Source organism: Pygocentrus nattereri, chromosome 4 (assembly GCF_015220715.1).
Source record: "Pygocentrus nattereri isolate fPygNat1 chromosome 4, fPygNat1.pri, whole genome shotgun sequence".
NCBI classification, from domain to species: Eukaryota; Metazoa; Chordata; class Actinopteri; order Characiformes; family Serrasalmidae; genus Pygocentrus; species Pygocentrus nattereri.
The window spans coordinates 24,575,375-24,603,249 of NC_051214.1; the positions used below are offsets into that span (position 1 = coordinate 24,575,375).

A 27,875-nucleotide genomic window follows, 5' to 3' on the forward strand; every position below is an offset into this window, starting at 1 on the left:
CGCATGCACACAATTCTCTCTGGGCAGGACAGAATGCATTTCATGTTCATGGGAAAAACACGGGGAGAGAATGAAGACCCAGTGGGCCATAACTCATCAGCAGCAGCCCACTGCTTTCACATCACATCCCTGCGACTGCGGTAATGGATGATATCATTACTTCATTACACTAATTACACAGAAGAATAATGCGTGAGGATGAGGGGGAGGCTGGAGAGAGCAGAGAGAGAGAGAGAGAGAGAGAGAGAGAGAGAGAGAGAGAGGGAGAGAGAAAGAGAGAGAGAGAGAGAGAGTTTCCACACCCTGAGGACCAGATGAGTTATATCTGAGTCTGTCAACATCTCTTTTCTCTTCAGGCACGTGTGGATCTCTCAGCAACAGGGACTCCAGCCCCTGTGCTCTCTCTCGGTTTCTGCACGGCGTATCGGGCGATGAGCAGTAAAGGCATCTCCTCTAAGGTGGCTGGCCAGCCGGTATTTGAGAGGGTTCATATTTTCCACGCCACACGTCCGGGCTCTTTTTTACAGTTGGCGTCAGAGTGTGCAGCAGGTCTGCGAGCTGCAGCTTTGAAGTGTCTGCTGTCTTGCCACATCTGCTGGCAAGATGTTCCTGTCAGTGTGTGTGTGCGAGGGAGAGTGAGAGTGGGGGGGTTTTCAGTGTGGAGGCATATGTGTGTGTGTGTGTGTGTGTGTGTGTGTGTGTGTGTGTGTGTGTGTGTGTGTGTGTGTGTGTGTGTGTGTTGGGGTTTGTCTGTATTCTTAACATCATGTGACAATGAACAACATTTCTCAGCCGTGTCTCAGAGGACGCTGTAAAATCTTAAGTGTCTTGTTTTAAGAGTGCTGAGAAGTTTCAGGAGTTACACAGCTTGGCCTGTTTACAACAGCCTGTTTGTTTTTGGTTTCAATCAGTACAACAAAACAGCAATTAAAGGCAGTAAAAAACCCTTTAAACAGATAAAAGGATAAATAGATGGCTGAAAACAGAATGTTACGGGTGTGCTGGGTGTTTTTGTCTGTTTTTTTGTTTGTTTTTGAAAAACTAAATGAATAGGACTTAAAGTCATTCAGAGAGCTTTAATGTGAGATGCTCTAGAGAAACTGATCGATTCAGAATTTTGACATGACAGACGATAGGAAACGTCTAAGCTACACTCTTAAAACAATGCCTCTTAAGTAAAAGTAATAGTTCTATTTGGAACCATGAGTTCTATGTAGAACCATTTCCAGCTTAAATGGTGAAATTGTTCTACAGATTGATGCAGAGAGTTTTCTGTATAGAAGCATTTCAAAAAAGGGTAACATAGTAACAAAAATAATCTGAAAAACAATTTCACCATTCAATTTTATTATTACTAATGCACTATTGATACTATGTTAGCATTCTCAAAACCGTTCTATACACAAAACATTCTGCATCAATCTGAAGAGCGATTTCACCATGCAAAGAACTGTTTAAGCATGAAATGGTTCTATGTAGAACTCATGGTTCTAAACAGAACCATTCCCTTTACTAAAAACCTCTTGAAGAAACATCCTTTTTAAGACTACTAAGGGGCGCTGCCAGGGATTTTGAGCTCCATGAAAAGATATTGCATCGGATCCTGCTACACCACCACCACAGGCCATGCCAACCCTGAAAATAAAACACTGTGAAGACATGCAGGCAACGGCTGGCTATTTTAAACCATAACCCAAGGCTTCGGATTGGCTAGTAGTAGTATGCCAATGCTTCAATGTACTGAAAGCTGGACACACACAAACCTATTATTGCAAATCACTGTTGGAACAAAACCTTGTATCTCCATTTTTTTTCAGTTTTTGGCATAATTTGAAAATGCATGGTGTTCTTTACATTTGGTCCAATTTCAAGATGAATGGATCAAAAGAAATGGCTCAGAATTACTTGGAAAGACGTCTGGTTCCATTGACTTACATTAAAAGTGAAGTTTTTTCCATGAAGTTACCATTTTGGAGATACGAGATTTTGTTCTGACAGCAGCAAAATATAATGCCATGTGTGTATCTTTATTACAAAAACACACACAATAGTAATAATAATATAAAAAAAGTATATATATATATATATATATATCACATATTCAATTATGCCAATGGACATGTCAGTCGACACAATGCTGCTCACCTCCTTCTTCAGTTGGGAGGAGGGTGGGTTCATTGGTAGGGGTATGGGGATGGGGAGGGCTATACTCTACCATCACTCCTCACTTGCATTGGACTGCTAGCACGTACCTCTCGGGCATTAAGCAAGTTGGTGCTTGGTTTGGTGGTAAAGTTGAATTTAATTGAAGAGACAAGTAAAAGAAACTGTTACTTTTATAACTACATTGTAAATCCAATATTCTACTTAGGGCCTCTATCAGTCACAGGCATAGGCCTTGCTTGAAACAAATCATATTTAATAATAATCTTGAGATAAGGTTTTGGCCTAAAATGAATGAATTCATGGCAAATTAAGACTCCAAAAAAACTTAACAGTCAGTTAAGGCTATACTTGTGTTATAGACATGGCAACTCCTGGTTCCTATCAGCACCACTGTGTAGATCAGACTGTGCCAGTTCCTCCACAATGAACCATTTAACATCAGAGCACTTTGAATGACTTTATTTACATGTCAACAACTGAATGATGCAAATATTGGGAAAATGGTGGAAGTCCCCTTTAACAGGAAGCATGCGATATTTCTAACACCAGTGTAATAAATTCAGTTTTAATGAGAATGTGTCAGTCAGTTTGGGTTTTAAAACGCTGGCACAGAGACACGAGTCTGCTGCGCAGAGCTGTCAGCACAGTTTCTTCTCAGCTGTATGTCTTTATTTTTCACACCTTCTAAATTTAGTGCAGGCAGAGCTGAGTGAAACAGTAAAAGGGGGATTTTGAGGCGAGGGGCTGTTTTAAAGTCTTTGGTTTTCTTCTCCCCGGGTCTTTAAAAACGCTTTGCTTACCACATGCAGCCGACTGAGAGGAGGGTAATGGGCGGCTGGCTCGCCACAGCACTGTGTCTGTGGATCGTCAGACACGTTGTGCCATCTCCGCTCAGTTTCCCGCCAAAGCCACGAGCTGCCATCACAGCTCTGATAAAATGGCGGAGAAAATGCCAAGACGGTGGTTTTAATGACGAGTTTATAGAGGCAACTTCAGCTGTGCCTCTATCTGACGTACCGCAAGTTATTTTCAAGTCAAGGGACAGCTGGCCTAGAGCCAGTTATTTTAAAGCTACAGGCCCAGGACCGGCCCACCATTTGTAACCATTATTAAAGTCGTATTTCTCAGCTTGGCTCGTAAACTTCACCCAGAATGAGCTGGAGAGCGGCCTGCTCTGTTCATCAGCCTTTTGCTGCCACTGTGAAGTTTGGTATCTGAGTAAAATCTAGCTGTGCTTTGTTTTTGTCCATTGACTCTATTGATCCGAAGCTGGGTAGCTAGCACATCCCAAGCAGATGCCGACAAATGAAAGTTGAACATCTAAGCTAACGGGTAGCATCAATGTCATAAAATATTGTGCTATCAGAGCAGGTCTAGTGCTGCTCAGTTAAAAATAATAGTGAAGAGTGTACTATTTACTTTTAAAATATATGTTTGCATGTTAATTTTGGGCTGTTTAGTTCTGTTGGTTGTTGTTTATTCACTGGGTTTCCTGATAGGAAGTGGATAGTGGACCACTGTTGGCCTGCTGATGGAAAAGCTGGCGGTCCACTTTTTCGGCATTTTGCTGGGCAGCACTTCGGTGGTTAAGCAGAGTATTAAACAAAATTCCACTTATTATTGCTCATTGTCCATTCACAGTCCAATTTTCTTATATTTCCTTCCTTTTTTTAGATCTACTTTGTAAATCAGTTTAGTAAATAAGTTTAATCCAGCAACATTTTCTATAAAATCATTTTATATTAGACCTAGTCTTTTTTTCTGTGAGTTGTTTGTGATATTATCTTTGTTTATTTTTCAAAATAAAATTCTCTGTGCATTTAAAATCTGTTTGAGGAGATTAAAAACTACTTAGATATTGTATGCAGGACAGTAATCTGGGTGGTCTGAGGGTGGACCAGCAGTGGCAAACAGCCGACCTTATACAGCCAGCAGACCAGTATGTGCTTTCTATCTGACTGTGGACTCTTATTTTGAAGGGCGGGGCTAGGTTCTGCTGTGTGTGGAAGTAACAGCCATAAAGGGTCCTAGAAGAAACAAAACGGAGTGAGTCTAGCTAAAGAACTGCAACTTTCTCTCTTATATTCTGTTTGCTGTGCAGAGTTATGCAACTCTGTTTCTAAAAAAGTTGGGATGCTGTGCAAAATATAAACGAAAACAGAATGCAGTGACGTACAAATCATTTAAACCTTATAATTAATTGAAAATAGTACAAAACAACTGTTGAAATGGAAAAAAGGTTGTATTTAAAAAAAGTCATGCCCATTTTGAACTTGATGATAGCAACACATTTCAAAAAAGTTTTTTAAGGACTTTGGAACTAAGGAGAACAAGTGATGTAGTTTTGAAAGTGAAATGTTTGTTTTCTATTTTTGCTTGATACAGGATTTCAGCTATTCAACACTTCAGGGTCTCCTCTGTTGTGTTTTTCATTCCGTAATGCGTTAAATGTTTTCAGTGGTGACAGATCTGGACCGCAAGGAGGCCAGTTTAGCACCTGGACTCTTTTACTATGGAGACATGCTGTTGTAATATGTGCAGAATGTGGTTTGGCATTTTCTTGCTGAAGTAAGCAAGGCCTTCCCTGATGTCCTCTGGATAGCAGCATGTGTTGCTCTAAAACCTGAATACATATCGTGCACCATTAATGGTGCCTTCACAGATGTGCAAGTCACTCTTGCCACGTGCACTTATGCTTCATACCATCACAGATGCTGGCTTTTGAACTGTGTGCTTATAACAAGCCAGATAGTCTCTTTCCTCTTTAACCCAGGGGACATGATTCCTAAAATGAATTTAAAATCTTGATTTATCAGATAACTAGAACCACTTAACTTCATACTTCATTTCAGTTCATCTTAAATGAGCTCAGCCCAGAGAAGGCGGCGGTGTTTCTGGATCCTGTTTATATCTGTTTTTTTCTTTGCATAAGTTTTATCTTGCATTTTTGGATACAACTGCTTTCATAAACAGTGTTTTTTGGAAATGTTCCTGAGCCCATGAATTGATTTCCACTGCAGAATCATGCCCTCATCTGAGGGCCCAAAGATGAGTATAGGTTTTTCAGGCTTGTCCCTCGCATGCAGAGATTTCACCAGATTCTCTAAATCATTTAATTATATTATGTACCATAGATGCTTTGCTGTATTACATTATTCTTGAGTTGTTGCACTATTTGCCCACACAGTCTTTCACAGAGTAGTGGACCCCTCTCCATCTTTCCTTCTGAAAGATTCAGCCTCTCTCTGATGCTCTTTTTATACCCCAACATGTTACTTACCAGTTGCCAATTAACCTATTAGTTGTGAGACGTTCCACAAGGTTGTTTTTTTTTTCATTACACAACTTTCCAACCCAGCTTTTTGAAATGTGTTTCTGGCATTAAATTCAAAATGGCCATTTATTTTTCAAAACAACAATAGCATTTCTCAGTTCCAACATTTGACATGTTGTCTTTGTGGTATTTACAAAGAAAAAATGTGGGTTTAAATGATTTGCACATAACTGCTTTCTGTTTTTATTTACATTTTGCACAGCATTCCAATGTTTTTGGAATCTGGTTTGTACGTAAAGTTGAGTTCATTCAGATCTTTGACTTATCTGAGATCTTTGGAGAACCCAAAAGGCTACAATATGCGCTTAGAATGAATGGATTCACGGCATGGATTCATGTTGTGCAAGTGTGCTAACCAGGTCCAACATGGGCTTGGCACAAAGACATTTACATTTACATTTATGGCATTTGGCTGACGCTCTTATCTAGAGCGACTTACCATTTGATCATTTTACACAGGCAGGCCACGGCGGTGTTAGGAGTCTTGCCCAAGGACTCTTATAGGTGTAGTGTAGGATGCTTGCCCAGGTGGGGATTGAAGACTATCGTTGAAAGAATTCAGCAACAAATAGAAATAATCACAGCTTTTAATGTAAACCAAACCACACACATTCAATTAAAAGCATGTGTTAAATAATAAACCATGTTATTTTCTATATTGTATAACTGAAACTAAATAAAAATAACCAGCCCCCCAAAACATCAATGTGCCAACCAACCCCACCCACATGGAACAAATCTCTATTCACTTCAGCAATTTTAGCTAGCTGGTATTATATGTTGGCTTTCAATTCATCTATCAGAATGTAGCTGATTAATTTAAATGAACATATTTTCAGCATCCATGCATGTAACAGTCTTATAATGTATTTATCCAGGGTGACATTTTTTTAACAAAATTGAACCCAACAAGAGTCAAGTTATCCTCACCTTAACGAACTGTAAGATTAAGAGTTCATTTCAAAAAAAGATGAACGTTGGTCATAAGGGGGCAGTTATTCCCACTACTCTACTTGAAAGTTTATACTGTGCTAACCAACACTTTGCTGACCAATCCCGTTCTCTCCTAAGTGGTGTTGCCAGGCATAAGATGTGTGAATGCACATTCATCTGTCTTATTATAATGTGGCTAAGACTGGGGCGTAATCACGGGTACCAGTCAAATGAGGAAATAATATTAATTAAGCCTTTTTCAGATAATAAAACTTGATTTGTTTTCTGTGGGTGCTGTTATTGTAATATGGTCAAACAAATCATTATGGTCTCTGCCAAGCGCTGCCTTATCAAGTGTTGCTATTCATCATTGCCTCAAGTCAGTTCATTCAGTTCATTATCAGCACACCATTGTTCAATTCGAAGCCCCAGTTGTGGTCAAAAGATGTACCTGTGAGACCAGGAAAAGTGAACCATGATGGAGTAAGGTATATCATTTTCTACTTATCTAAGCAGTTTTAAAAACTTAATTTCAGAGTGATTTAATGGTTTAATATTTCTCTTAAATTTCATTGCTTTGATTGCTGGTCTATGGGTATGTGGATACTATCATAACACGACTCCCACAATTAGTTTGTCTTTCCAAAAATAATAGTAACAGAAACAAAACAAGTTTTTTGTGAATTCGGTACTTTCAATGTTATTTTCCAACAAAAGTTTATGTGGGCTGTGTCAAAAGATCAAATCAAACTTTATTTCAATGCATTGAGTCAAAGGTAAGACATAAATGATCCATAAACATTTTTCATACTCACCATGGCAGTGATTCAGTTTCAGTTTTTAAGTTCTCTGTGGCATTTTTGTCTTTGTCTGTTGTCTGATTTTAACTTAGCTAAGTCTGCTTTGTCAGGGTGAATATGTTGGTCGTGAGTGGACACATGCTTTATAGTGATGGCTGGTTGTTTTTATGTGAAACCAGCATTCTGATCGAATGCTATTGTCTTGTGTCACCATAGAGCGGAAGCATTGGAATAGGTAGGGTGATGGCTACTGCTGTCAGAAGTAGATTATAGCCTGATGTTATGACATTTTGGGAATTGTTTAGAAATTTGGAAGCTGAATTTGAAAATCTACCAAGTTGGCATACCCCGCTTTTTCACAGGCCCACCCAAAAATGTCTCTCTGCCTATTCCACTGAGCTGAGGTAAGAAAGCAGTAAAGTCTGACTAAATCGCTGACATGTGAATCTATTTAGTATCAGCCTTTGTAACAAGCTCAAGAACAAATTTCCCTGTTAACGTGAAAACCTGACAAGTGGGTTTCTCTTACTCAAGCCTCAAGCCTCCTGACAGCAATGAGCAAGTTAAGGTGAAGAAGGCAAGCATGCCATAACGATAGCACATCCCTGAAGGAACTTTAGGGAGGGAGCAGCATGAGAATCAGACAATATGGCGGGTGTACAGAAGACAGAGGCGATTACATGATTGGAAAAAAAAGCTTAGCATTGCAAGACTTCACTACAGGAGACTTGCTCTTGCTCTTGAAATCAAGCCAGTTGCTTAAACAACCTCTATGCCCTCCACCTCCATCTTTTTCGTTCCAAAAGCTTTCAAAGTTGCCCTCTCAGCAGAAAAAAAGAATAATAAACTGGCAGCAAACCACAACTTATTATAAAGCCTGGTTGCACCCCCAGCAGGGAAAAAATGAGCTTCAAAAAAGTTCCAGAAACAGGAAGTACCTGCTGTATTAGCTATTCTTTTGAAAGTCTCGGTGGATTTGATGGAAGAGCTCAGCTTCTTGGACTGTTTTCTCTCAAACAAAAGTAGATTGTGGTGTTCTGTGTGAGTCTTAAGAACAAATATGTATGTATATATATATATATATATATATATATATATCTATATAATATATATGTATATAAAACCAAACACAGAACGATCCCTCCTGACTCACTTTGGAAAACAATATTGAATCTCAGGCTTAAATTGCTTTGGTGGAAAAATGATTCAAGCAGGCATAAAGTGCATGTGAGAGTCATTTTGGCTCATTACAGCATGATCTGAAAGGTTAGGGAATTGAAACCAGCGTGAGGAGTGGCTCTTCCAGAGAGAGAGAGAGAGAGAGAGAGAGAGAGAGAGAGAGAGAAAATGCCTACAAGGTGGCTCCACATGGTTTTAGTAGACAACAAAACCAAAATATTTCAACAGCGGGTTCTGTGTTGTTTTTCCCCCTCTCCCCTGAATCTAATTGGGTGGCTGCGCTGGTAAACTTTGCACGATGTCATTAAATGAGGTGTGTGCTGTAGCCAATTAGGCTGAATTAATGCATGCACTTGCACATGTAATTTCCATCCTCCTCTTCCACCTAGCTCTATTAGAGGAGTCATGCTGGGACCAATAGAGGAATGATAGAATGGAAATGCGTGCTTCTCTCTAACATTAGCTCCAGACGTGCTCGCTGCACTCATAAGCCTACGTGTAGTACACATTTACACGTGTCTGATTGAACGCAGTTAGCTGGAGGCAGATCGTGAACACAGACATAAGCAAGCTTGTGGGACTGTTTACTTCATTCATTGTTTGTGCCCCCGTGTGGTAAGCACTTATCCCCCCACACCGTAAAAAAGCCGCTGCAATCACAAAGACAGACGTCTGGCCGCAAACGGCCAGCCGACCACATCAGGCCAAGTCAGACACGGGCACGTACCCACTGATGGGCCAGCCATGGTTTGCGGTGGCCATTTTACACTGACCGTAACCATAACTTGGTTCTGCCCTGCGCAACCCAGCTGACCACAGTGGTAAAGCCCAGCCAGGCTGGTGCCGGTGTGCCACAGCTTCTGGTGCCATTGATCGACCTCTGTACAGCACAGTAATTGCTTGAGTTTATAATTCTATTCTACCATTTCACAATGCATTTAGCAAGATACTGCATGTAATTGATACCAAATTGCTACAGGCTTGCAGCCTTTACTCTGTCAAAGGACTATTTACAGGTCTACCTAAGCATTAAACAACATTATGTGCTGCACTGATTGCAGCTGAAGTAGCTCACGGCCTTTTGCCATTAAAACTATCACTTTCTGCTGCTTTTTGGAGAAGACGCCAAGGTCAAAAGGTGTCTGTATTTCAACAGTCTCTCTACCGTTCATCCTGATCCAAGAACATGCTGAACTTCTGGAAGCCCCCTTTAACCTTAGTGAATAACCGCAAACGTTCGTGACTCTTATTATGGAAAAACGTTTGCACTTGGTTGTACTTTTTTCCCCTTCGCAGAGGCCAAATCCCCAAATGAACGTAATTCATGACTCAAGATATCAGAATAACAACATACTCTAAATACATAACAAATTCTCTGGCAGAAAGCAAGACACGTTTTTTTTCCAAATAAAAGTTAATTCTTTTAAAACTGGTCAGACACAAAAGCCAGAAACTGATCTTGCATAGTCCAGCAATTTGATTATTGTAATGTCATCTGCATGTTATGACATCTCAGTTCCAAAACACATGCAATGGATCACATCTAAGTTGTATGCCAGCTGAGGTTATAGGATAGCTGGTCCTCCTGTGGACCGGTGAGTGTGTTTGAGACCTCTAAAATCGTGCATCATTCTGGAGTTCAAGCTGAAGCAGATTTCTCTAAAAATCTCGCTCTGCGATAAACAGAACAGTTCCAAACCAAATACGTTTTGTCCCATATACATTTTTCACCCTAATGTTCTTGGATCCTGTATTACAAGATAACTGAGCAGCCAAAATACAAATACTGCTACATATCTCTGCTATCAGGACAAAACCTTGTACCTCCATTTTTGTTGACATAATTCAAAAAATACCTGTTACCCTTTATATTGTGTGTAAATTTCATGAGTAACCTCTTCAACTCCTTGGGACCACCGGAGGTTCCAAAACGCACTTCGTCAAATTCTTCAACTCTTTCATATTTCATAAGCTACATTCAGAAGCTGGGCATCGTATGAGGCTGTAACGCTTCTTTCCAGTCAAATAGATGGTGATGTCATTTTAAACCCTTATAATAAAAGAAGCTGAACTCAGTTTGTATTTCTACTGAAAGTCGACCCATTTTTCCCCATATCTGGGCTATGAGCTATAAACAGACGGCGTCTCTTCAGTGTTCAACTCTGTAAACATTATTTTTATAAAATAATACAGAGATCCTCTGAGATTTTTGGCTTTCAGCAGTAAATTGTAAGCACATAGCAATATGTGTAGATCATAAAACACATGTTCTGTTCATTTGAGGGGAACTTTTATAAAAAAAATAATAAAAATGAATAAATTTCAATTTGCATTTTTTTCATGCAGTTACTGAATAATTTGGCTTACAATTTGGTCGTGTAAATTCAGATGGAAAAACTAAAGTATACTTTGGAGAATAAGAGGTTAACAGAACCTAAAGAAATGACCCAGATATACTTGGAAAAAGTGTGGTTCCATTGATTTACATTAAAAGTAAAATTTTTCTTCTCCTGTAAAGTTACCAATTTAGAGGTAATCGGTATTGTTTCGACAAAAGTGATATACAGTCATGTCGCTGCTGTCTGAATAAAACCTCCTATCTCCATTTTTGTCATTTTTCAATTTCTGACATAATTTGAAAATGCCTGTTAGCTTTTACATTGTAAGTAAATTTCAAGATGAATTGACTTCTTTTGGACGTCTTTCCTTTCTTCAGCCTAGAATTACTTGGAAAATAGTCTGATTCCACTGATTTACATTAAAGTCAAGTGCGTTTTTTCTTTTTCCCATAAAGTTGTTATTTTAGAGATAAACGGTTTTGATCCAACAGCCGCAATATGCAAAGGTTTAGGCACCCCAGTCTATTAACTTTTTATTAATTTTTCTAAGTGAAATCAAGTGCGCATCCTCTCCAGAGAACATGCTTCTTCAAAGTTTGATGGACAAGTACCTTTTTTTTTTGCTAAATTTAACATATTGGGAAATTAAACACAAAGTGGCCTGGGCACAAGTTATGATGAATCATATTATGTTTAATTCATCAAAAAAAAGAGGAAATTGTGCACTAAAGTTTGAAAAATGCCATATTTAAGCTTGTTTACTGTACACGGCATATTAACTTATTTTCATTTTAAAAAATCAACAAAACTTGCAATTTGTGGTGTTCAAACATAGTAAGTCCATTTTTAAACTTAAACCTTCTTACATAACAAAATGAGCTACTCTAACCGTTGGTGACAGCTGCTAAAGCAACTTAACTACCATGATTGACAAAGCTTGCTGGTTTGTGTGAGGTATTTGGCGATGTAGTCAGTGTTGTGATGTCAATTCAGAGCACAGCAGTGTTATCTTGCATGTAGCAATAGTCGTATTTTAGCTTTTTAATGACCTCATAACTCAGAGGATCCAGTTAGATTCAGAGGAAAAATGTCCGTATCGGGTTTGGAACATTTGTTTGCAATAGGGCATGATAGTCGCCATGTTCTATAAGACCATTTATTTTCCACATAGAGAATCCAGCTTTGACCTGGAGGTCCTAAAATGGACAAAATGCCGACTACAGAGTGACAACATGACTTCAGAGCTCTGTGAGATAAATTATGTCTGTATGGACTCAGTGTGCTCCAAAAGGCCTGATTCAGAGATAAGATGAGCTATACAGTGGTGAGAGTGGTGGGATATGTTCAGCCGTCAAGGAGAACCAGGTTAAAGCCTTTCCCAAGGCAACATGCAGTGTGTACTTACAATCACAGCAGCCAACTCCAGATCCTCAAGTGCTCACAACCATTCCTCATTACCTTTTACAGGGAGATGTTCAAAACTTCATACCTCCAGAAACCTGACCCTACTGGCAATAAGTGTTTGAGCACTAAACTAATGGTGCAGCCTGCAGCTGCTTGAGCCTGCGGTCTTCAGTTCTGCAGGAACGCATGAGTAGAACAGCTGCATTAAATTCAAACTGTGTTACGTGTGGTTCAAAAATCCTGTCGAGTTTCTCAAGTTCAAAGGAGAATTCTTGTCTTATCTAATGCTTCTGCTAAAACCCTGAAATATGATTGTTCTGTCAGTTTGAATTTGGCCCTGGCCTTGAAGGCTGCCTGTGCGCCAAATTTATTGGTCTAATTATCTGTGTCAGTCCAAAGACCCCACTTACCTGTCAATGTTACTGCTGACTCTTTCCATACCTGGACTCAGGCCCAATTCACTGCTAATATGACTGGATTTATTAATGTTAGTTCTGTTAATGTGGCCCAATAGCTGCCAGGCTGCCAGGCAGGAAAGTGAGCTAGATTAGGAATGATAGTACAGATTGCCAGGCACTCTAACTATTTCTGAATGTGTGGCTGGATGTTTGGCCGCTGTTTGTGCAAATATCGGCCAGGAACACAGCTCCACGGCCTGAGGGCGTTGTATAACATGAAAAAAGGGCCCTCAAAAAGGCTCATGTGTGAGAGGAATTAGAAGAGAACCAGCTCAGTTCATGCCACGGCAGACACAGAACGGGGCTGAGAAGGCTCGGATATTTCCCTTTTTTTTTTTTGTGGAAGTTCTCGACAGACCGTCCATTCATGGGAAGGAGGAACCGCTGGAGCTTTTCAACTTGAGCCGCTCAAAACATCCACACGCGGAATGTTTGAGGCGATGCCGTGATGCTCTTTATGCAGACAGGATGTGACAGGTCTGGCCGGAGGCCAAGACGGACACAAAAGAGCGTTCTGTCAAACCTCCCCTCAACAATTCCACGTCTCCGTACAAAGAGACCATCTGAGAGTGATTTACCTAAACAATGTGGTTTTTTCATGGTTCGGGAAACAAAACAAAATGCTTTCGGTCATTATCATGGCCTTTCAAGGGGAAGAGTTTGATTACTTTCTATTTCTTTATTATCGTGAGGGAAGGATGAGCTTCAGGTCAAGACTATGAAAAGCATAACTGTTGTATTTGTGGTTGAATGTTTTCTGGGGGGAAAAGTCCTTTTAGTCCAGAAACAAAGGAAATGCATGGGCTGTATGATACTGTGTCAAATGAAACATCTTCATAATCCATTTCCTACACATGTATCTGTGTTGTAATGTTACTTGCATGTTTTCAATTACCGTCAAATACCTAAGAGTATGATGTGGGCTATTTTTGAGACAGAGGTCTTTCCGTTTGAGGACACGTTTATGATTTTGTCTGTTTATTGATATATTAGTACAGTACACAGCAGGCATTAGTAATACATTTAATTGTTTCAGGCTACAAAATTAACAACAAATGATTCAAAATTTTAAAAGGTTTGTCTCTAATATGTGCAGTAAAATAAAAAGAGTAACATAATTATATACATCCATCTGTGTATGACATTTACTGCTTTGATGAAAATAAACATACACATTCAAATAAACATTCAAAATACACCGATCAGGCATAACATTATGACCACCTCCTTGTTTCTATGCTCATTGTCCATTTTATCAGCTCCACTTTCTGTATAGGAGCACTTTGTAGTGCTACAGTTACAGACTGTAGTCCATCTGTTTTTCTGATACTTTGTTAGCCCCCTTTTACCCTGTTCTGGTCAGGACTCCCATGGACCCTCACAGAGCAGGTACTATTTGGGTGGTGGATCATTCTCAGCACTGCAGTAACACTGACATGGTGGTGGTGTGTGAGTGTGTAGTGCCGGTACGAGTAAAAACAAGGAGGTGGTCATAATGTTATGCCCGATCCGTGTAAATTATTATTGTGTTCAGGGTAAATAGATATGAACAAAGCAAATGCAAAACAAAAGCAAACAAAAAACAATATCTGGAAGTTTGGGAGAGAATGAAGACATCAGAGTTTACCTTGAAAATGGTTCCTAAATAGGCTATCTTTTTTATAATAACTGTGTTTTTGTAAAATATTCTCTTTATCTACTCAGAATTAGTGACTATACCATAATACAACAGCCTGCATGATAAATACTGCATTAATGCAAGTTATAATATTTCCTTGAATAACAGCAAGTTTTTTTCTAAGCCTATTTTTATATATTATTTATTCTAAGGAATGCTAAAAACATTGTATCCTAAACACATGCAATAAAATAAAAATGAACAGTGTTGTTTTAATGTTTTGGCTGGTTCGTTTCTCGAGCCTCGCTCTAAAACAAAAATAATCATGTGCGTTTATGTTAAATTGAACTGAATTCAATTGAACTGATTCCAGCCAACCGAATATAAATAAACTGAATTGAACTTGATTCAAATCAAATTAGGAACTTGCACACATTTTCCAAAAATACTACAGCTGTTAAAAGGAGCAGATCAAATACATCATTTCTGTTTTCTTACAATGATCTCAGTCTGCATGGTATTTCCAGAAAACCAGGTCTGGAATCAAACTGAACTCAATTAAAGTTACCACCAGAGACTTAGTGCATGGCAATCATCCAAACAGGCACGATGATCTCAGGAAAGCCCTCCTGCTTCTCCGCGTCCAATATGGTCAGACCAGCTTTCTGGATAATGCTCTTCATGATGTCCAGGTGCCGGATGATGCTGCTGTCGACAGGGTCCAGCCTGCAGCCCTGCCGTGCCATATTGTCCTTCATGATGATGACCCCGTTGGGCCTCAGACTCTCCTTTGCTCTGGTCAGGAACTCCATCAGATCTTTGTCTGTCAGATGACCTGAAGACAGGACCATCTATTCAAGCTCACGATAGGGACATGGCCAGCAGTGTGAATTACTATTTATTTGTTTGTCATTTTTTAACACAGGTGTGTTGTAATAGCCTACATCAGAGGTGCACAATCCTGGTCCTGGAGATCTACCACCCAGTAGATTTAGTTCCAACTCCAATCTAACACACAGGGTCCAGGGAATTGAAGCCTTCAGGATCTGAATATTAGAGCCAGGTGTGTAGGATCTGGACTCTCCAGGACCAGGACTGATCACCCCTGGCTGACATGAACTGAACTGTGGATACAGTACACAAACCATCAAACCACACAGTATCAAATACACACAAGCACTCATTTGGTCACTCACAGGCTACCCACTGCATCCAGATGACATCATATCTGTCGGGTAAAGGGATGAAGTCCTGCAAGTTGTAGACATAGTAGGTCTCCACACGGTCAGCATAGTCACCCAAGTAACACTCATGCGCATGAAGAATAAAGTCCTCCATCATGTCCAGCATCTCCATGGTTTCAAATACAGGGAACAGAACTCCTTTAGATACCCGTCCAATTCCACAGCCACAGTCCAGTGCTCGCTTGGTACTAGCCTTTCCTGGACCCTGGAGGGAGCACAAGCTCAGGTATTTGAGGCTTCATGTGAAACACAGCTCCTCCAGCATATGCCATCTAGCCACACACTGCTATGTCACACAGATCCATACATTTGTTATCTGAATGAAAAAATATCTTTAGATTTTTATTTTCACCAAAAAGAGTAAATCCCAAATCAAACTTACACCAAAAAAACAAACATATAACCCGCTAGTTACATTTTTAATGTCTGTATCACATCCAAGCTGGGTGGCATGTGACTGTGGAAAGGCAGGAAACACTAAATATTTTATTTGTAGAAAAAATGAAGTAACTGATGTGCAAAAAGAGCAGAAAGATTATCATCTGCCACTGCAGAGTTAATTGCATTCATTGCCAGCACTTTATCATGCAGACCTACAGATTTCAGCACCAACATTTTCTGTTCAGGAGACGATGTTAATCTCCAGTTTCTTTTGTGGCCTATTGCATAGATTTCGTATAGGTACATAGGTATATAGGTATAAAACATAGGTTTTACCTGAAATTCAACTCTAACCTAATCTGCACAGTAAAAGCAATGAAAATCTGTATGTACCACCTGAAATACTTCAAACTATGAAACATTTTCTGCAATGAAGTAAACTTTTTTGTATTTTAATAAAAATATTATGACTTTATGCATGTACAGCTGTTCAAAGCTGAGTTTGGTTGTCGTGTACTGACTACTAATTTTCAGTGATGAAATTAGCTAAAAATGTCACTACTGAAACATTTAGTAAAGTTGGGGTAGAGTTATTATTTTTTTTAGTAGTTACAAAATGGACTGTTCAATCTTTTTTTTTTGGTAAAATAAATATAATTAAGGTACAGGGTCATCAGTGGTGGACAAAGTACATAAATCACGTACTTGAGTTAAAGTAGAGACACCCAAGGTAAAGTTCCTCCCTTTAGACCTCCACTTGAGTAAAAGTACAAAGGTATTTACCTTCAAATGTACTTAAGTATCAAAAGTAAAATATTAATTATGGCTCTAATGTCCTGTTATCATTTTTATAACAAGACTCGCTTCATGAACTCATTTTAGGTGAAAATCCTCCAGTGTCTCTCTTGGTAAACCAGTCTTTTAATAGAACGTCATTAATTAGTGATGCTGACGTTTATTAAAATGATCATAAGCACAAAACACTGAAGGTAAACAGTTTCCATCAGGGAGAACCGAGTGGCTCTGAAATCACTTTTTACAAACAAGCAAAGTTTCAGTTTAAGAATTATTTACAACTTAGTTCCAAGTTTAAGTTTAATAAAAACTGGCTTTAAACTCAGGATCACAAATGAGTTTCCTTTACTATGTTGATCTGTAGGTCTCTGTTCATAAACATAAAGCAGCCCAAACTAATTTACTATAAAATGAAATGATGTTTGTATAAATTCAGAAAAAAGCCGCGTCAGTCACGACTGCATATGTGGACATATTTCTATATTGTGCTCTATTTACACAAAGTTAGGTTAGTTCATCATTTATGTTGAACAGACTCTCCCAAAACTTTACGCTGCTGCGCTGACGTTGAACTGTGTGCTGCACTGGGTCGGTATGACCAACAGGTCAAAACAAGCTCTAAACAAAGTGACCGCTGTGCCGTGATTGGTGCTCTTGCTTCCCACTTCTTTCATTTCAATGTTATGTTTTTATACACACACAAGGAATGACAGATTTTGCAAAATGTAGTGGAGTAAAAGTAAAAAGTCACCCAAAATAGAAATACTTCAGTAAAATAATGATACACAAAAAGTACTTAAGTACAGTTTCCACCCACCACTTAGGATCATTGAAAGCAAAAGTCCAAGTCTAAAATGTATTTTCAACTCTCACTTTGAACCAGTTTGGAAGATTGATCCATATATATCTCTATATATCGTCACTGTCCAAAGAAAAACAAGTATCTCCAAAATAGCAACTTCACAGGAGAAGGCAAAAACACTCTTACCTTTCAATCTGAAAGGTCAATGCAAAGGGATTTTTTTCCAAGTGATTTTAGGGCAGTTCTATTAGTCCATTCACCATGAAACATTTACGCAATGTCAAGGACAGCTGGTGTGTTGAAAGGATACAGAAAACTAAAAATGGAGATGAATTTTCTTTGGACAGCGACGATACGCAGCCTCGCAAGCTGAGCGCTATATATAGTGAAGTGGAAAATAAGAATTGCTGACAAAACCCATTCATTAACCACAGACACAGGTGGAGTAACCACAAATTCTTCTTGATCATCTTTTTGGTGCCTGTTGAAATGTCAGTTACATCATCAAGATATAATATCACACCCCATAATACTATATAACATGCAACCCCAATTCCAATGAAGTTGGGACGTTGTGTAAAACATAAATAAAACCAGAATACGATGATTTGCAAATCCTTTTCAAACTATATTCAATTGAGTACGCTACAAAGACAAGATATTAAATGTTCAAATGGATAAACTTTATTGTTTTGTGCAAATATTCACTCATTTTGAGTTTGACGCCTGCAACACGTTCCAACTTCATTGGAATTGGGGTTGTACACACTAGTCACATTAGAAGAGGGGAGCATATAGATAAGATGATCCCAACGATGATGCTCTGCACTGCCTTACGTTATCCCCTCTGTCATGTTGTTTATCTGTCCTTAGGTGTCAATTAGATCAGAAATAACCCAAGGAAGGATGATAAGTTCTGGATTAATTCATTTCCTTTAAACAGCATGTGTAATTAAACAACGCAGGTGAAGGATCAGCCCACTGTCATAGAATATCAACCCAGTCCATCTCTGTTATATTGCATTGCCTCTGCAAGCAGCTCTTATATCCCTATCAAAGACACTCTGCTGTATATATATATATATATAGCAGAGTGTCTTTGATCCATCCATTTGTACATACATGCTGACAGACAACATACAGTGAACTTCACTATCACTGAGGTCTGTCTGGGAGTATTTGCAGGGGCTTGAGCACATCCAATGAAGAATGCACAATTGGAACAGAAGGATTAGTGAGTCAGAACCATCTGTGATGTGTAGACATTTATAGAGACAACTGGACACCAACAAGACAAACACCAATAATACAGCGCCCTACTTCCCATTTCACTGGCAGATGTTTTGCATAACTACAAGTCAAGATAATAGGGCTATTCAGATGATGAATATGGAAATAAAGTTATTCAAACTGATTTATGGTAGAGTAGTTACTTGTAACTAAGATCCTCTGATGCTACACTTGGCCTGAGAGTATTTATGTACAGGTTTAAAGCATCAAATGTCAGTGTTACATTGTACAGGTTACATATTATACAGACCAGCACTGTATAGAGTCCAGCACTTATATAGAGTCCAGCACTGTCATTATTTATCCAGGAATCTGTTTTTTATGATGGTTTGTGGTATAAGCTACTAGAATTCATTTAATGCACAAGAAAATTAGCTCTAGAATCACCCTGATTTGCACCTACGGCACTGTGCAAAAGCCAGAAACCACAATTTATTTACTTAATTTCCAAAAAAAAAAGAAGTTATTCATTTTTCAGCATCAATTAAAACGGCAGAAAGCAAAAGAATGTTTAAAAGAAAATGACACAGAAACGTCAACTGCTAAACCTTTTTTAGTAGTGTGTCCACTCTTTGCCTTAGTTACACCTTGTAATGTGGAGCGAGGAGGACGGACGCCTGTGCTGAGATAACCGACACGGAGAGATCGATAGGCAGACATGATGAAATACACTCATGAAAACACAAACACAAACACTTCCAACAAGACATACAAACAACTCAAACATATCAAACAAACATCAGCAAAAAACAAAGGGCAAACACAGGGCTTAAATATGACACTGGGAAGATGAGAGACAGGTGAAAACAATCAGGGGCGGAGTCACAAAACAAGGGGGCAGGACTAGGGATACCAAAACAAAGAAGCACGTGGACTATCAAAAGGTAAAGCACATGGGGGAGTGGGAGGAGCCAAGCATGACACACCTTCTATTCTTTCATTTTTTCCAAGGAATCTACAAGCGATACTTTTCCACAACTCTAAAGTTCAATCTTAGCAGTTGTTTGCATGTTCTCCTTCACACAATCCAAGTAACCCCAAACACATTCAGTGATGTTGAGGTCTTATCTCTGGGGTGGTCAGTCCATTGTTCTGCGAAGACCAACAGCTTCTTTGTCTGATTTTCTTTTCTTTTTATTATCTTTTTTGTCTATTTTCTTTTTTCAGAAAGGGCTTTTTGCCATCTACACATCCTTTCAGGCTCATAGGATGGACAAAAACACCTGGGGATTTTTTTTCGGATCTGAAGCAGCTTGATTTTCTCCTCTCTCTCAAAAATGAAAGCTTTAATTACTCTTTAGCTGACAGGGTCAGTTTTGATGATCTATCAGGCTTTCCACAACTGTTAGGAGTCCCATTTTTCTATATGATATTTTAATAATAATTTTAATTATTTTCTTTGTAATAATTTTAATCTTTTTTCACTTGACTTTCCTGTTTTGTATTCAAGGGGGTGTGTCTTTTACTTCTAATCTCCTCAAAACAATCTCTTGAAATATGAACTTTGTACCACTTTGCATGGAAATTCCTAGGTTATAGCTATTCTTAGGTTATATATTAGCATATACAAGTGTGTAATAAAACTTGCATGGAAATTAAATAGAAGAAAGGTGGCCTCTGACTATAGATAGTGATCATGAGCTGCACGTCCTTGGTGAAATACACACATATTCCTGAGTGGATAGTAATTAAATGCAAGTGGAACATGGGAACAAGGGGACATGGCTAGCACATTCCACTGATTACTATAAGACCCTCAGGCACAGGTGGAGCAGCTAGAAATTCATCTTGGTCATCCTTGAAGGACACCGTTGAAATGTCAGTTACATCATCAAGATTATCACTGGGAAATGAGCATATTGTAGTAAGTGAGCATCATACCACAAACTTCTTCAGAAACTGTCTGGAGCCCTCCAGGTCCACCTCCGAAATCGCCACGAAATCTCCCATCATGCCCTCCTCTGACGCTGGTACGCCTTGGTAGAAGTTCTGGGCTCGGTAATAGAACTGCTTCTCCCCCTTGATGTACTCGCAGGTCACTGGATACAGTTTTACTGCAGCATGATAAATACATAGACAAAGTTAGACCACAATAATGACAGATGTGGGTTCTATAAGATGGTCTCACTCACTGTTCGTGTGCTAATCCTTTGTGGTCTAAAGGTAGATATGAGACAGTAATGCATGGAAAGACATACACCAGTCAGGCATAATATTATGACCACCTCCTTGTTTCTACACTCATTGCCCATTTTATCAACTCCACTTACTATATAGGTGCACTTTATAGCTCTAAAATTACAGTCTGTAGTCCATCTGTTTCGCTGCATGCTTTGTTAGCTCCCTTTTACCCTGTTTTTTTTTTAATGACACTGCAAGGCTTTCTGAAGCTGACAAGCTGCTACTTCCACAGTAAAAATGCAGTTATAGAAAAATGCAGCCTTTTTTTGCCATAGAAACATGGACTCCAGTGACTGCAGCTTTTGTAATAGGGTTGTTTTTGTATTACACATGTGGTGTGTCAGAAAGTGCCTAAAAGTTCCTCAAAAAGTTAATGTCGATGTCAGTGGAGCAATTTAAGTGTGACCTGGACTACATGCTTTAAGCTTAGATAGACTAAGAGCTTAGTTAGTCCATTATAATCAAATCGTGCACATTATCATATGAAACACATCAGTCCAAAATGTTGTATATTCATTAGTAACAATTTTGGATATAATATTCTTATTTTAATAGATTACCAGCTGAGATTTACTGGAAAATGATTTTCAACTCTTCAGTATATTATACATCGTGGACTGGAGGTTAGGGAACCAGCCCTGTCGCTGGAAGGTTGCCGGTTCGATCCCCAGAGCTGATAATACGTGACTGAGGTGTCCTTGAGCAAGACACCTAACCCCCAACTGCTCCCTGGGGACTGCGGATAGGGCTGCCCACCGCTCCGGGCAAGTGTGCTCACTGCCCCCTAGTGTGTGTGCTCACTAGTGAGCATGTGGTGTTTCACTTCACAGATGGGTTAAAATGCGGAGATGAAATTTCCCCATTGTGGGACTAATAAGGATCACTTAATCTTAATCATATTAGAGACAGTTCAGTGTCATTTCAGTGTCTCTAATAAAGGTGGTTTTAATCATAATATAGTATTGATATTGCTTGTATGTGTAAATGCCACTCCCATAAACATATATCATAAAGAGAAAAGAAAATTCTTCAAAGCGATCTATAACATGTTCTGGAACAAGACCATTCATATTAACAATGTAATGCAGAAAAGACTGAATCACTGGAATTCATAGTTAACATAGTTTACACTGTTATAAAATGAAAAGTAAAAGTAGGTTGCATAGCTAAAAACATTTAACTGCCGTAGCAGCCAGCAAGCTGTAAATTTAAGATGAGAAAATATTTATTTGGTAATAGTGAGACCGTGAACGACATGTCCAAATCTAGAAGCGCTTGCAGGGCTGTTCTACAGCTTAGGCAACTTGTTCACAGTTGACAAATGGACTGCAACAGATGAGCGGCCTGCTTGGGTGTGACTATGAGAGAAGGATCTTTGCCAGCAAACACCAAGTGGTGATGCAAGCTTCAAGCCTCTCTAAGCATGACACAAAGATAACAAAATCCAGCTGGAATGACACAAAGATAACAATATCCAGCTGGAAGCTCTTCAGAGCTCTCTGCAGTCCTCTCCAAAGTGGCCTGTTGCTCAGGAGTCCCATGGATGAAAGCAGGGGAGGAAAGGGTTAATACAGTCAGCACACAATCAAGCCAGAAGGTTCTAGCCAGACATTGCAAGAGTGGATAAATTGGTGAGATGAGAAGTACCAGGTGACAAGACTGGCAATGTGAATGAAGTGTGATCCCGAAATGTGAGGAAGCTAATGTGGAGGACAGAAATAGTAACACTGGCTGAGAGGCCTTCTGAGAGAGGAGCTTGAGTGATCACCTCTATCATATTATTTAATTTTCCATTTATATCTATATGAATCCTATCCTTGGCACATGACCCAAATATTTGATTTTCTCACATTAAGCTACACTCTTAACAAACAGGGCTCTATATAGTAGCAAAAAGGGCAATACATTTGGCTTGTAAAGATACTGGAACCCTTTTTGGTGCTATATAGGACCATTTTCAAAAAGCCTCTGTATAGAACCATCTACAGCATATTCTACATCAATCTGAAGAACGTTTTCACGATGCAAAGAACCATTAAATCATTCAATGGGTTCTTTGAGTGTTCATGGTTTTATATAGAACCATTTTCTTGATTAAAGAACCTCTGAAGAACCATTTTTTAAAGATGGGGGATCAATATTAATGTTTTGTTCCAGCCAGTCTGTAAAGCATCTTACAGCTCATTTTCGTCAGCGAATGGAATTTGGTTCCTTTCTGACTGAATCCAGGTTATGTAGCTGTTCTTCTGTCACAGCTGCCGACTGAAAAGCTGCTCAGTGGTGATGACAGTTTGGGAATTTAGTGTCGTCTCATCTTCAGAGTCTGACCAAATCAGCTGTCAGCCAAATGTGATCTTGAAACTGTCCATTTTCTCTTTGTGGCAAAGTAAGAAGAAAATATTTTCAAATGGCTTGAGCGTCTCCTACAGCTTTCAAAGTTGTTGCTTAGCAACGTCGTCTCAGCAGAGTGATACAGTGTTTGTGAAAAACCTGTGATGCTATGGCGAAATAACAGCACAGTTAGAACGCCTCTCAACCAATCAGCGTGCGTTTCCCAGAACTTCAGTAGTATAACGCCATGCAGGTTTCGAATGAAGAAAGGCTCAGGCAAACTAGCAATTCATATTGTGGTTGATTTTGATAAACCTTTCATTTAAATTACTAATTATTTCAATTATTTAACAAAAAAATATTAAATCTTTTTTTGCTAATCTGCCCTATGGATGTATTCATGTGTTTGTCTATGTAATCTACCAGAATCATCATGTGTGGATACAGGAAAAACAGGCTCAGCATGAGTTCTGTATAGTATGTTTATCCAAAACATGATTTCATCCAAATACAAGCATTAACTCTTATGTTTTGCACCAAAGACATGCTATTTTCAGACTTCTCATTATGCACAGTCTTAAACGCATTACACTGACTGGCCACTTTGTTAAGTACACCTCCTTGTTTCTACACTCATTGTCCATTTTAACACCTCCTCTTTCTATATAGATGCACTTTGTAGTTCTACAGTTACAGACTGTAGTCCATCTGTTCACTTTGTTAGCCCCCTTTTATCCTGTTCGTCAATGGTTAGGACCCCCATAGGACCACCAAAGAGCAGGTATTATTTATGTGGTGGATAATTTTCAGCACTGCATTGACAGCATGGTGGTGGCATGTTAGTGAGTGTTGTGCTGGTACCCCAACCACGTTGATCCAACCTGTAGATGATAGCTCATCTGCTGCTGCAATTCGTGTTGGTCATCCTCTAGTCCTTCATCAGTGGTCACAGAACGCTGCCCACAGGACGCTGTTGGCTGAATACGTTTAGTTGGTCGACTCTTCTCAGTCCAGCAGCGACACTGAGGTGTTTAAATACTCCAGCCAGCAGCACTGCTGTGTCTGATCCACTCAGACCAGCACAACACACACTAACACACCACCACCACATCAGCATTACTGCAGTGCTGAAAAGTTCTATCCCCCTAAATAATACTCTTTGGTGGTCATGTGGGGGTCCTGACCATTGAGGAGCATGGTGAACAGGGCACCTACATGGCAAATGGACTTGATAACATGTACTGTAAATTAAACAAACTAAAGTGTGATATTTTTCTCACAATACAAGTCATCATATTCATACATATCACATACAGTTGTATACAAAAGTTTGGCTAACCTTGGCTAAATTAGATTAGATTAGATTAGATTAGATTAGATTCAACTTTATTGTCATTGTGCAGAGTACAAGTACAGGGCCAATGAAATGTAGTAAATTACATACACAAGCCATTGAAATGAAAAGAAATAAACACAGCAATCTATTTAAAAAATCTGCAAATGTCAATGGAAAAATAGAAAAACTAGTGGCATGAAAAAAGTTTGGACATTCTGCTAAGTGAATACTTAGTAACTCCCCCCTCTGGCTGAGATCACAGCATGCAAATGCTTTTTATGTCCATCTAAGAGTCTTTCTTTAGGGTTTTTTACCCACTCTTCCTCACAGAGCTCTAGTCCTGCGATATTCTTGGGCAATCTTGCACACACAGTACGTTTAACCGATAAAAATGCCTTCGTGTGTTTTTGTTAATTGTAAATTTGCTTACATAATGGAAATATTTGGAAGAAGAAAATACACACACACACATTTATATATATATATATATATATATATATATATATATATTTTTTTTTTTTTTTTTTTTTTTTTGGTAAATTGTTGCCATATGGTGAAAAGTACTACCCAATGTTCACAAATACTGAAAATTAATTCAATTTCAATTGCCATTTGGAATATATTGTAAAAACATAATAGGAATTGCTGTTCATGTGATGTCATAAAGTATTTGTCCTTTCAAAGTAAAAGACCTTTTTTCCACAATTAAATGAGAAAACACAAATTTTATGTCACTGCTTTTTAGTAAAATTTGCAATATGGCAAGCCTGTGCAATCAGAGGGTTAAGATCTACACAAAAATTTTCAGTTATGTCCGAGTCAGCATTTCTTCAGCATTTCTTCACTGTGAACCTAGAACCTAGCGTCCTTTCAGCATCAATTATTTGACTGACTGTGGCACATTTGAATATATAGTGGAATCTGTTCTTCTGTAACGCTGGGGAGCGAGGAGGTGGACGCATACACTGAGAGAAGCGAGCTTTATTTTGGACAAATCCAGGGTCATGGTCAGGACAGTCCAGGTTCAGGTATCCAACACAGAGAGCAGGAGGGACAGACATGACGAAAAAGAAACACAGGATAAACAGAGTAGGAAGGCCGGAGGAACGAACACCAAACAAAACAATTCAGAACATACAAACAATCAGACATAAATCATATCAAACAAACATCTCAAACAAAGACCTGCAAACACACAGGGGAAAACACAGGGCTTAAATACATGAGGGTAAACGAAGGACAGGTGGAAACACAGGTGGAGACAATCAAGAGGGCAGTCACAAAACAAGAGGGCAGGACTGAAAACCAAAACAAAAGCACATGGACAGGACTGGGAAGTAAACACAACAGGAGCACATGGAGGAGTGGGAGGAGCCAAGCATGACATATTCCATCTACATTTGCTCTGTGATGCTGGCTGCCACATAACCCCAAACTTAGCAGGCACGGTTCTATATAGTGCCAAAAATGGTTCTTTGGCTTTAACAACAATGAAACCCCTTTTGGTGCTTTACCCTTTACAAAAAGGGCTTTTATATATATTTTTTATATATCTCCATCAATCTGAAGAACCATTTCATGATGCAAAGAAACATTTAAATCATGCAGAGAATTCTTTAAAAGTTCATGGTTCTATATAGAACCTATGTCTTTACTAAAAAGCCCTTGAAAAACATATTTTTTAAAAAGTGTAATAGAGTGTTCTTTTTATCAATTCTTCATTCAAGTCAATTATTCAAGCCCTTTTCCAATCTTTCCCCTGCTTTGTCAGCATCCATTAGCTTCATTTTCAGATCTTCAGCCAGCTTTGTAGATGAGCCCATGGTTTCTGAGTGTCAGCACAAGGTGTGAAGAATCAGATTTTCATCAACTGACCAGTCTTGACCTGCCTAGACAGTCTAAAGAGTCAATTAAGGCCTCATGAGTTAATTAAGTTTTAAGTTTTTTAAGTGTAAAAGTGTCCAAACTTTTGTACATGCCACAATTGCTATTTTATTTTTCGTTTTTTCAGTTGATCAGGTATAAAGTAGTGCTGTAACATTTGCAATAATTTTCTGTTGAGGTTGCATTTATATCTTCCTCACTTCAAAAATCAACAATCAAAACTTTAACCAAACTTTGACCAAACTTTTGAAAATAACTGACTTCACCATCCATGAATCATACCTCAAATGCAATGGAACTGCATACATGTATAAGCTCTCATGTTGTTTATGATATGATAAAAAGCTTTTGTTTATTCAGAATAGAAAATTATATTTAATCACTTTGTCAAGCCAAAGTTTTAAACACATAATAACAACATTTGGATTGGTTGTTGAACACATAAACAAGCAAATAAGACGCAGACTTACACATTCTTACAGCTCATATAGCCCAAGAAACTAGTATCTGTACTATAATAGCTCATGCAGTGCAAGAAACTATCTATAAAATAAAATAACTATATAATTAAAGCTCTTATTGTGCACAGAAGCCAAAATAACTTAATTAAAATCACTTATATAGTGCAGAACACTATAACAACTGTTATAATAGCTCATATACTGCAAGAACCCACAGTGGCTATATTAAAATGGCCAAAATAGCTATATTGTACTAGCTTGTATAGCACAAAAAAACATGTGTTGGAAAAAACTATAATAGCTATGTTGCAATAGCTCGTATAGTGCAAGAAACCATAATAGCTATAACAGCTCATAAAGCCATCATACCTATATTATATTGGCTTACAAATTGCAATAATAGCTTTTTTTTGTATTTGCTTTTTTGTATTTGCTCATACAGTGCAAGAAATTATATATATATATATATATATATATATATATATATATATACATATATATATATATATATACATACAAACATACATACATACATACATACATACACATATATATATATATATATATATATATATATATATATATATATATACACATATATATATATATACTGTAATAGCTGTATAGTGCTGTCAAACAGTCTTTATGATTGGGGCTTAGAACTACTGTTGTTGCTATTGATGTCAGCATGCACCTGAGATTTTACACACACACACACACACACATGTACAGCACCCTGTCTTTACCCAGAGGGGTCTTCTCCAGCAGGTATAGGTAGCTGGCGAAGAACTCCTGCCTCAGCGTGTTGTGCAGGTGGAAGGACATGCTGTGTCTGCACATGTTGTCATCTGTTTTGGCCCAGCGGTCGCAGAACGCCCGATGCGTGCCACTGAACTCCATGATCGACGTGCAAGCAGCAGAATGTGTCAGCAGAAAGGC

At 38.7% G+C, this 27,875-nt stretch overlaps 1 protein-coding gene across 1 annotated transcript; it reads right to left on the bottom strand.

Moving 5' to 3' along the window:
* Positions 1-14,503: 14,503 nt before the first annotated feature.
* Positions 14,504-27,858, bottom strand: mettl11b (methyltransferase like 11B). The gene is made up of 4 exons (XM_017718489.1): positions 27,683-27,858; positions 20,625-20,797; positions 15,428-15,680; positions 14,504-15,066 (listed from the first exon to the last, which is right to left on the bottom strand). The coding sequence occupies exons 1-4, from the start codon at positions 27,834-27,836 to the stop codon at positions 14,810-14,812; spliced, it is 837 nt and encodes a 278-aa protein (XP_017573978.1). The 5' UTR covers positions 27,837-27,858; the 3' UTR covers positions 14,504-14,809.
* Positions 27,859-27,875: the final 17 nt, after the last annotated feature.

What these genes read in the sequence shown, in the direction of transcription:
- mettl11b (XM_017718489.1), bottom strand. Translation starts at nt 27,836, where the DNA reads ATGGAGTTCAGTGGCACGCATCGGGCGTTCTGCGACCGCTGGGCCAAA. An exon ending in GCTGGAGAAGACCCCTCTGG is followed by an intron (nt 20,798 to 27,682) that starts GTAAAGACAGGG and finishes ATCATGCTGCAG; the next exon opens with TAAAACTGTATCCAGTGACC. An exon ending in AGTTTCTGAAGAAGTTTGTG is followed by an intron (nt 15,681 to 20,624) that starts GTATGATGCTCA and finishes TGCTCCCTCCAG; the next exon opens with GGTCCAGGAAAGGCTAGTAC.